Source organism: Dama dama, chromosome 3 (genome assembly GCF_033118175.1).
Source record: "Dama dama isolate Ldn47 chromosome 3, ASM3311817v1, whole genome shotgun sequence".
In the NCBI taxonomy this organism is placed as follows: domain Eukaryota; kingdom Metazoa; phylum Chordata; class Mammalia; order Artiodactyla; family Cervidae; genus Dama; species Dama dama.
Window position 1 is genome coordinate 66767661 of NC_083683.1, and position 11494 is coordinate 66779154.

Consider the following 11494-nt stretch of genomic DNA (forward strand, 5'->3'; position numbering starts at 1 on the left):
GAACTCTGCATTCAAATAGGTATATCTTTCCTTTTCTCCTTTGCCTTTCACTTCTCTTCTTTTCATAGCTATTTGTAAGGCTTCCTCAGACAAGCATTTTGCCTTTTTACATTTATTTTTCTTGGGGATCGTCTTGATCACTGTCTCCTGTACAGTGTCACAAACCTCCGTCCATAGTTTGTCAGGCACTCTGTCTATCAGATCTAATCCTTTGAATCTATTTCTCACTTCCAGTGCATAGCCGTAACAGATTTGATTTAGGTCATACCTGAATGGTGTAGTGGTTTTCCCTACTTTCTTCAATTTAAGTCTGAATTTGGCAAAAAGGAGTTCATGATCTGAGCCACAGTCAGCTCCCCATCTTGCTTTTGCTGACTCTATAGAGCTTCTCCATCTTTGGCTGCAAAGAACATAATCAATCTGATTTTGCTATTGACCATCTGGTGATGTCCATGTGTAGAGTCTCTCTTGTGTGTCGGAAGAGGGTGTTTGCTATGACCAGTGTGTTCTTTTGGCAAAACTCTGTTAGCCTGTGACCTGCTTCATTCAGAATGAATGAAGAACGAAGAAGGCCAAACTTGTCTGTTACTCCAGGTATCTCTTGACTTCCTACTTTTTCATTCCAGCCCCCTATAGTGAAAAGGACATCTTTTATGGGGTATTAGTTCTAGAAGGTTTTGTAAATCTTCATAGAACAATTCAACTTCAGCTTCTTCAGCATTACTGGTCAGGGAATAGACTTGGATTGCTGTGATATTGAATGGTTTACTTGGAACTGAACCAAGATCATTCTGTTGGTTTTGAGATTGCATCTAAGTACTGCATTGCAGACTCTCTTGTTGACTATGATGGCTACTCCATTTCTTCTAAGGGATTCTTGTCCACAGTAGTAGATATAATGGTCTTCTGAGTTAAATTCGCCCATTCCACTCCACTTTAATTCACTGATTCCTAAAATGTCGATGTTCAATCTTGCCATTTCCTGTTTGACCACTTCTAGTTTGCCTTGATTCATGGACCTAACATTCCAGGTTCCTATGCAGTATTGTTCTTACAGCATCAGACTTTACTTCCATCACTGGTCACATCCACAACTGGGTGTTGTTTTTGCTTTGGTTCTGTCTCTTCATTCTTTCTGGAGTTATTTCTCCACTGATCTCCAGTAGCACCTACCGACCTGGGGAGATCTTCTTTCAGTGTCCTATCTTTTTGCCTTTTTATACTATTCATGGGGTTATCAAGGCAAGATTACTGAAGTGGTTTGCCATTGCCTTCTCCAGGGGACCATGTTTTGTCAGAACTCTCCACCATGTCCCGTTGTCTTGGGTGGCCCTACATGGCATGGTTTCATTGAGTTAGACAAGGCTGTGGTCTGTGTGATCAGATTGGTTAATTTTCTGTGACTGTGGTTTTCATTCTGTCTGCCCTCTGATGGAGAAGGATAAGAGCTTATGGAAGCTTCCTGATGGGAGAGACTGACCGAGGGGGAAACTGGGTCTTGTTCTGATGGGCGGGGCCGTGCTCAGTAAATCTTTAATCTAATTTTCTGTTGAAAGGCAAGGTTGTGTTTGCTCTCTGTTATTTGACCTGAGGCCAAGCTATGGTGGAGGAAATGAAGATAATGGTGACCTCCCTCTAAAGATCCCATGCACACCCTGCTACACTCAGTTTCCCCAGCACTGTAGTAGGCCACCACCAACCCACGTCTCTGCCAGAGACTCCTGGACACTCACGGCGAGTCTGGGTCAGTCTCTTGTGGGGTCACTGCTCTTTTCTCCTGGTCCTGGTATGCATAAGGTTTTGTGTGCGCCCTCCAAGAGTCTGTTTCCCCAGTCTTGTGCAAGTTCTGGCAGCTCTACGGTGGGTTAATGGCGACCTCTTCCAAGAAGGTTTATCCCATACCCCGGTCTATTGCACCCAGAGTCCCTGCCCATGCAGCATTTCACTGCTGGCCCGGACCTCCTCAGAAGACACCCTAACACAGTTCTGTCTCAGTCTCTGTGGGGTCTCTGGGTCCTGGTGCACAGAAGGTATGAGCCCAGTGAGCCTCTCTGGTGGGTACGGGGTTTGATTCTAAATGTGATTTCGCCCTTTCTACCGTCTTGCTGGGGCTTCTTCTTTGCCCTTGGACATCAGGCATCTTCTCAAAGTCGCTCCAGTGCTGCGCAGCGGCTGCTCCAGCACCTACTGTTTTCTGGGGCTTCTCTGCCCTTGGATGTGGGGTATCTCCTCACAGCCACTCAGCCGCTGCTCCCGGGCCACCAGGCACATAGAAGACAGCTAGCAATGTGTACCTTGCTGAGCCCTCATCTACGCCTCCTTCAGTCAAGGTCAGGAGTACACTGGAAGTAGGAGGTTAAAAAAGAAGAGAAAATAATGTGTTTTTTTTCCTTTGAAACACATACTATACCCACCAATGTAACCTATGTTTTTTTGTGGTTGAATAAATACCTAATCAAAACTTCCATGGGCCTGGGGGTAAATTCTTGGGCACTCAAGAGTTACTATTGAGGATTTTCACATAATCACAGTGCCAACACTTATATTTGTGTTTAAGATCCTGCTTGTCCTGATGAAGACTGAAAGCCCCATCAGGGACTGTGTTGTTGATCAGTTGCTAAGTTGTATCCAACTCTTTGTGACCCATGAACGGCAGCATGCCAGGCTTCCTGTCCTTCAGTATGTCTCAGAGTTTGCTCAAACTCATGTCCATTGAGTCAGGGATGCCAACCCTCTCATTCTCTGCCGCCCCCTTCTCCTCTTGCCCTCAATCTTTCCCAGTGTCAAGGTACTGTGTGAAGGAGGGTATTGATGTAGCTCAGAGAACATCAGTGGGAAATTGAGATTCAAAGTAGCATAGGTACAGCAAGTGTGAGGAAGCTGTGCTGAGATTGCACTGTCTATAAACACTGTGACCAAGATCATAGTAAACCTAACTTGTATAGATCATTTATAGCATTTCATTAGCAGGGACTGTGGTAAAAGTGTGAAAGTATAATTATTTTCCAAAGTCAATCAATGATTAGATTTTCATTCAGTTTAATACTAACTTGAACGAGAAAGTTTTCAGACTGACTTTTGAAACTGACATTTGAGAATATGCCTGATAGCCATGATTGTAAGTGGTAGTTTTGAGTTTTCTGGAATAGCAAACAAAAAGGGAACTATTAATGTATTCTTACCATATTTTTCCAAAAATCCATGCTCTGAATTAAAAGTTAAAACTGAGGAATTACTACATATAGAACTAGTCTTGAGGCTCCATCTTTTAACTGTTAAACCCCAACCTTGTCAATTTAATTCCAGGTCACAACCTCATCCATCACAATAACTAAAACTGTAACTATGTTTGTTTTTTTTTTAGTGTTTAAGTATTTAAATTAATTTCAGGCTTATGGTAGTTAAATTATATAAGTGAAATGATTTTACATCTGGTTTTGTGTTTTTATAACTTTGAAGTCATTTTACAAAATTTTATTTTAATATCAATAGTCATTAAGATGTTTTTTCAAAGTGGTTTGTACATTTTAAGTTTTAGAAACATTGACAAAATGGATAGTAATCAAAGGTAAAAGTATGCAATAACCTCCTTACCTTATAAAAATGGAGAAAGATGGTTTCTAAGGCTACCTCCAATCCTTTATTTGAAGATCTCCAAAAATAAACAGCAAATGTGACTTAGACTATCAGAATTCCCTCAAAGTAATCACCTATGGAAGAAGAGATAGAATTAAAAGCCCTGGTTGAATCTGCAAATGTAATTGAATCAGAAACACAAGGATTAACTTCTTAGCACAAGAATCCAGTCCTTTTAAATAAAAGCCCTAGGTGCCCTAGGTGCTTAATCAAATGTCACTTTGAAAGCAGCAATGACAGTCTTGTTACCCAGTTGCCTTATCCAAACTTCATCTGAGAGAGGAGAAATTACAGGGGATCAGTGGAATAAAGTGTTAAAAGAAGAAATTAGTTTGTCTTTGTAATTCCCAAGCATCTTCAAATCTGTTAATATGTTTCTTTTGGAGAATATGGACTGTGGGAATTTAAATAGTCATTCAGGAAGATCAATATCTTTGCCCCAGATATATGATGACTTAGATTTTTCTAAGTCAAGCTAGACACATTAGCTGAGACTTATCTTAAAACCACTAGAAAATGACCAGGAGATATTGACAATAAATTAAAAACTGTCTTTACATAGTACAAGGTAGACAACTGTTTTAAAATCATGTCCTTTGAATCACCTATGATGTTATAGAGATTAATGAGTCATTTTACAGCTGCTTTCATTTACAAAATGAATCTTCCTACTTAGACAACTAGGAGTAGTAGCGTATTTTCATGTGTGAGATTAAAAGTGATTTAATGAATATGAAAATTAGAGATTACTCACATGGGATAGAGAACCCAATTACATTTCTCAGGCTCTTAAGTATAGGTAAGCAGTAAATTTACATTATTAAGGATATTAGGCAATGAATCAAAAGGTGACCATTTTTATATAACCAAATCCTACCTTGTCTATTGATACATCTCTTTCAACTAGAAAGTAAAACTCACATATCCTGCATAGCTTCATGGCTAAATTTTTAATTATTTTCTAATAATTTATAAAAGTTATTATTTGAAAGTTAAATTTGTTTTATTTTTATTTTTCAGTTTTCAAAACTTTGAACAATGTTTTTAAAGTTTTAACTTTTAAAATCCCTCTCTTTGAAGAGGGCAAAGATTTTATGCTATGAAATTTGAGGCCTTTAGCTAGACAGAACTAGTTTTCATTATCTAACCATTCTTTACTTCTGTAGGTTGAATCTACATAGTAATTATTTGTCCACCTGTGCTAGGTATGGTTCTGGCTTTTGGAGATACAGAAGGAAAAGATTCCTGCTCTTATGGATTTGCTTTCCAGTGTGGAAAGACCCAAAACCAAAACAAAACAAGTGAAGGAAATCTCATGTAGTGAGTGATGTTATAAGTAAAATAACATGATTTCTACAGGAGTAATGGAGGTGAAAGGCTTACCTTAGACAGGGTGGTCAGGTGACATTTTAGATGTGTTTCTAAATAAGGAGCCAGTCATCCAAAAATACCACTGGGGCCAAGACCCTTTCTTTGGTTGCCAGAGAGCAGGCCTGTGGGCAAGTTCTGCATAAGCCTACAGATCCCAAGGAGAAGGGAGGGGTTAAGCCATCTGTGGTCAGTCCTCTTCCCAATGTATTGATGCAGTAATTAAAGATACCTTCATGATTAGGGTTTTAAAATGAGGCAAAAGCCTAAAAGTACCTTTGTAAAAACCTTTCATGAAACCAGAGAAGTAGAACAAACATATTCATGCTCCCCTCAAAAAAAAAAAAAAAAAAAGTCTAGATTTTATTCTAAGGACAATGTGAAGCAACGGTAAGAATTTAGCCAAAAGCAGGACCCTGATTTGCAGGTTTAAGGGAGCATTCTGGCTGTAGTCAAAGGATGAGATTGTAGGAGAGTGAAGAGCGATAGCAGGCAGACTAGTCGGGAAGCTGTGCAATGACCCAGGGGAAAACTATGGTGGCTGGCCAGGGAAGTCATGATAGGGGAGGTAAGAAGTGGTTGAATTCTATGCTAGCCATTTTACTAGTGTTATGACATTGCTCAAACCACAGAGGCTCGATTCTGAAATCAAAACCTTAAAATGTATTCTCGTTTTCAAACTTAAGTAGGATAGAGATGGTGAGAAGGGGAAAGATCTTGTTTGGGAAGTTAAATTGAATGCATTAGCTAATGTATATGTTATGGGGTGAGGGAACAAGAATTAAGGGTTCCACATACACACTATGAACCAGTTACCCAATCAACAACACATGGTCTCAGGTTCGGTTCAGTTTAGTGGCTCGGTCATGACCAACTCTTTGCAACCCCATGGACTGCAGCATGACAGGCTTCCCTGTCCATCACCAACTCCCGGAGCTTGCTCACACTCATGTCCTTTGAGTCGGTGACGCCATCCAGACATCTCGTCCTCTCTCATCCCCTCCTCCTCCTGTCTTCATCCTTTCCCAACAGCAGGTTATGCTCAGCCTGCTCATGTTTCCGTGGCTTGTGCATGTTGTTCCTGCTACCTAGGTAAACTATTCTCTAACTTTCTGCCTGGTTAATACCCACTGATCCTTCAAGTTGTAATTAAAATGTCACTTGCTCTCTAATACCTCCCCGATCTAAATTAGATACTCCTCTTTGACCTTCTAAAGACTCGGTGCATGTACTCCTCGAAAATCAATTACCATACTGAATTCCAATTATTGATTTACATTCCAGACTCTCCTCACTGCAAAGTGTGGGAGGGATAATCAACAGGAAGTGTGCCTTTCCCCTCGATACTTCTATTTCTTTATATTTTACCTCCAATACGGTGTAAACCTAGCATGTTTGTTGTGAAGCTTACATCAGCTCATTGGTGTCATCTTCTAATCCAGAATGCTAACAATTTTGCTGTGGTGGGGACTGTAAGCAGTATTTGGAAAACTGCCCCCTTTCATTAAATGGCAAAAATGTTAGAGAACATGGGTGTATTCATTTAGTAGATTACATAGTTAAATGCCTATGTCAAAGGAAAAATTGCACTGGATAAAGTTAAACAGGCAAGGAAAATTTTCAAGATTATTGTAACAGGGGAGAGACCAGAACACAGTCTGAGCTCAACTCAGTTGAAGCAAATGGCTGGGGAGTTTTTTAAGAGCTGAAGTGAGAAGAGTCTTAGGTCATTTGTGTTTCGTTAGTTGGCCTTACCCGAAAGAAGAGTCAACTTTCCCCTATCATCCTAACAGGAGGTAGTTTTATAACCTGGAGCAAGGAACTCATAGGAGTTGGGCTCCTACAAGTCCACAGAGAATGGGAAGTGGGTCCAGAGCTTCAGCCTGTATTAGGACAGCATCCCATGGTCTACCTTGGAGCACATGGGTCAGCTTTAGTAATTTTAAATCATCCATGGACTATGAATGTATAGTATATGCATATACTTTGCATTCACTACAGGAGGCAGCATGACATCCCTGTGTTTATTTCTTCTCCCCCTTTCAGGTATTCCTGGAGCTCTCCCAGAAGCAGGAGCTAAATGAGTGATGAGGAACTTCACCCTTCAGGGAAATAGAAGCTCCTCCAAAAGAAAGAGCCTTGAGGCCCCAACTATCCTGTGTTCCTGTTCACACCTATAGTTGTTTCCTTGACTTTATTTCAAAGAGATGACACCCAAGTCCTTCAGACAGACATTTCTGGGTGGTGAAACTGGTAAGAAAGTTTTAGGAAGATTTACATATCAAAGGGGCAAGGAATGTGTTTACAATCACAAGTTTTCTAATGTAAATTCTGTAAGATAAGGGATTTTAGGGCATAGAGAAGACCATCAAGCTTTTAGGCAAGCAAATTTAGTAGTCTGTCTTGGTCACCTACCACATTTAAGATTATATTTGCTTTTGCTATGCTCTCAGAGAGCACAAAGATTGTCAGATTGTCACTTTAAGATGTAATTGCTAATCCACGTGCTTTAATGTCCATTTACCGCATATCAGGATGTATACAGGCTTTCATGTTTTGGTGACTTTCAGATGCTGGTGAGAAAGTTATGATAATGGCTTTATTTTCTGTGAGTGGAGCGGCCAGTCTGATTTATAATTCTCAAAACTATGTGCTCTGGGTAGATTTGTTCATAATGTATCTAAAGCCACATTGCCACAAAATTGGGCCTGGAGATAGCATCTGTGTCTGCTTAGGGGTTGCGGCAAACTCCTATTTGAGTTTCATGCATTTCAGAATACCTGGACAAAAAGGTAAGTACCGGATTCTGAGATTTCTTCTCTTGACAGGGCCTCTGATCAAGATTTTGTTTGAACAAAATTTCAGGCTTAGTCTTCAGAACATAACACTTCCCTCAGAAATTCAGAGCATTCTTTTCTGTGATGTTAATAAACAGACTCATTATTTACTATAGTGGGGTGCTTTCCTTCTTATAGTGTTTGCATAAGGGAGTGATTTGGGAAATGTTGTATGTTTGTTCTGAATGTAAAAAAATGTGGCTATAGTGAAATTGTTGATGAATTCCCCTCTCTCTCATTCTTAGATTTATCTGTTGAAGTCTCAGCATTTTGCAGGCTCATTCTAGAAACATTTTCCTCTCATTACTGAAGCACTGCTGTGTCATCATTTTGATACTGGAGGACCAGATTGTATGACCAATGGGTGGTCAAGCCCTGCAGCAACTAGCCTGTCAAGCACGGGCTTCTCATCGCTTTTCACAAAGAAGAGTGTTTGAATGAGGGATTCAGATTGGATGCATGGTTTTCTAGTGCATTTTTATTTATTTATTTATTTTTTTTAAGTCCTCACAAAGGTGACTTTATTAAATTAGTTGCTTTATAAAACACTGCAGATGTCATCATTGTTAACATAACAATTTACCAAACTGTAGTTAACTGGTGCAGTTTGCTGAGCATGTTTTATAAAGGAAAGGAAATGCCAAAACCCTGTTAAAGTTGTTCCACTGCAGCCCTGGAGAACAAAGTAAGATCTGTTTCTCAGACAATTACAAATGAAACAGGTGAGGACTTTCCCTCCCCCATCTGAAGCACTCCGTCAGTACAACTGTCTGATAAATAGAAACTAGACAGTCTATGCAGTCAAGAGATTCCACAACGTGTAATGCAATAATGGAGAGGTTTACCTTCTTCAGCTTCAAAGTTGGAGGGTTTTGGTCATTTAATTAAGTATTAAACTAGTGCTTTGCAGCCGCTGTATCTTCACTCTGAGATTATCAGTCTTCTTCACAATGTATTTTTAATATCCTCACGCTCAATTTTAAGACAAAGCAATTTTAATACTAGGTGCACACCACATGCCCTTGCAGCAGACCGCTTTCTTGACAAGTTATGAAGTAGTTCAAGGAGGTATGGTTAAGGTTGTATTACTGAATGGTACTGGTAAATACTACACAAATTTTTTGTCATGTTGCAACCTTTGTTTCCAATTCAGTGACTGCTGCTATGGAATCAGATAGCAACAATGACAACATCATTAGGTTTGTTTTTTAAAACTATGATTTAGTAGCAACAGAGGTTCCCAATTTTAACCCCTTGGCAACAAGATCCAAGTTCCCTCATTTGCACATTAGCACCTAAGTGTCAAGGGATTAAATAGCCAGCACAAAAGATACTGCACTTCTGATTGTAGCATTTGGCAGAACTGAAAGGAAAGGAAGTTGTGCTACATGTTGAAGGGACTGTGGGCAACAGAAAGAAGACACCAGGAGAAGATAAAACGTCACATGAAATCTTCATAGTCTTGTACGTATCCGCCATCATAACCACCATAATCTGCCAGATCATCTTTCATGGTGGCCTTTAATCCCCCTCCAGGAACCACACCTTTCTTCTTCTTTTTGGCTTTGCTTTGCTTTTCTTGCTTCTGTTTCTCACTGCAGAGTACAGTCAATGAATTGGTAATCTTTTTCAAGTCATCAATTTCCAATGAAATACAAACATCTCGAGCTAAGGCTTCCAAAAAATTGGCATAATATAGTGACTTTTCATATTGTGTAATTTTATCTTTTAGTAACTTTCCGAACTCTGTGAAGTCATCTCTCGAGGCTGGGTTCATAGCGTCTATTCCATAAACTGTATTATTAACACCAAAAGTTTCTTTTGCTAATTCGAGGTCAGACTCTTCCTGTAATTTCTTAAGCCGCAGTTTATCTGCTAATTGTTCTGGTGTTAGCATTTTAGGTTCTTCAGGTTCTTCTAATCTCTTTTTAATTTCTTCTTGCCTTTTCTTCTGCTGCCGTTCTTTCTCTTTTATTTTCTCTGCTATTTTTTTCTTTTCTGAAATTTTTACTTCTGGTTTTACTTCTGCTGCTTCTTTTTTTTCATCATCATCATCATCCCAGTTATCGACGTCCTCGTCCTGGTCCTCGCCCTCCCAGCGGTCCCCGCCGGCCGTGCCGCCGCCCCCCACCTTCCGCACCGGGTCTTCCACTGAGAACGTGTCCGCCTCCCGGGAGTCGGAGTCCCCAGCCGCCGCCGCCGCCGCCGCTGCCATATCGAGCCGGGCGTGAGCGTGTGTAAGGGAAAACAGGGGAGAGTTTGCGCGGCGGAGGTGAGTCACCGGATCCTCTAGTGCATTTTTATTAAACTCTTTGACTTTGTCTACCCAGAATGTCTAGAAGGGATACCTAGAGAGGTCCCAGACACCAAAGAACCAAGTTTGGGGGCAAGTAGAACATGAAATACCATGTTCATTTCTTTGGCTGAACTCATGCCCTCCTAGCATCACTCTCCCCCAGTAGAAAGGAAAACTGATATTTTAAATTATAAAATTGTTGAAGGTGGAAATCTAAATGCTTGCTAGAAGGTATCCACTGTAGACTTGCTACTCAAAATGTACTCAGATCAGTAGCTTTGATATCACCTGGGAACTTGATAGAACCAGAGACTTGGGCCTCACCCCATACCAACTACATCAGACACCCAGGGAGTTTATATGCACAGTGAAGTTTGAGACACACTGCACTCAGGAATAGTTTTCTTTGTCTAATTAGTAAAATAGCTCATTAAAAGCATCAACAATAATGGTACATCAAGATTTTGCTTAGCCTTGAGTAACAGAAAAACTGGCAAACAGATGTTTAAACACGTATGAGGTTGTGCAAAGACCACCCAAATGAGAAAAAACAGACTATTTATTCAGAACTTTCTGTAGCAAGTGAGTCAGGCATTGTCATTTGCATTTGGCAGAGACTCAAAGGCAATTGGAGGAGTGGGAAGATTTTACAGTTAAAAAAAAAAGACAAGGTTTCACATGTGCTCTGATTGGAGGTTATTGACTTGGGGAAGCTGGAGGCAGGCTATCTAGGAATAGGGCATTATATGTGATTGGTTTGGAGGGAAGCACAGACTTTTGCTGGTTGATCCTGAGTTTGAATGAGGAGAGAAAGCAGAAAGAGTTGTCAGGAACCCTTAACAAAGTTCTGACCGTTTCTAGGCTCACTGCTGCAGACTGGCGTTTGGCTTCCTGGGCTTCGTTTGTAAACCAGAGTTCTGTTCCTGCGTTTAGTCTGGCTAAGTATGTCACTTAGCCCTTTAGGGTTAATGTTTCTCACATAATAAGAAGTCCAGTGTGGGCATCCAGGGCTAACATAGTTGTACAAAAATGTCATCAAGCAACTGGCTCTTTTCATTCATTATTCTACCGTTCTTCAATATTTGGATCTCAAGAATTCTGGGCAGGGATGTTCAGCAAAGGATTCAGTAACCACCACTTAAGTCTTCTCCTGGAAGGATCTGCCTTTTGATTCGGCAAGAAAGGCCCTCCTAGGTATTTCTGTACCCTTGTCATTGGTCAAAATTTGATCTCTTACTCATTTCTGGCTCATAGAAAGCTTAGAATCATAGTGTTCTGCACCCAAGCTGATATTTTGAACAAGACAGGGGGGAAAATAGGAATTTGAGACAATCTGTATTATTTTCCACATGTATAA

General features: G+C 40.4%; 1 protein-coding gene across 1 annotated transcript; it reads right to left on the reverse strand.

Annotated features, from left to right (window-relative positions):
- Nucleotides 1-9041: 9041 nt before the first annotated feature.
- On the reverse strand, nucleotides 9042-10056 carry LOC133047671 (eukaryotic translation initiation factor 3 subunit J-like). Its single transcript, XM_061131045.1, has one exon. The coding sequence runs from the start codon at nucleotides 10054-10056 to the stop codon at nucleotides 9283-9285; it is 774 nt and encodes a 257-aa protein (XP_060987028.1). The 3' UTR covers nucleotides 9042-9282.
- Between the last annotated feature and the right edge of the window lie 1438 nt (nucleotides 10057-11494).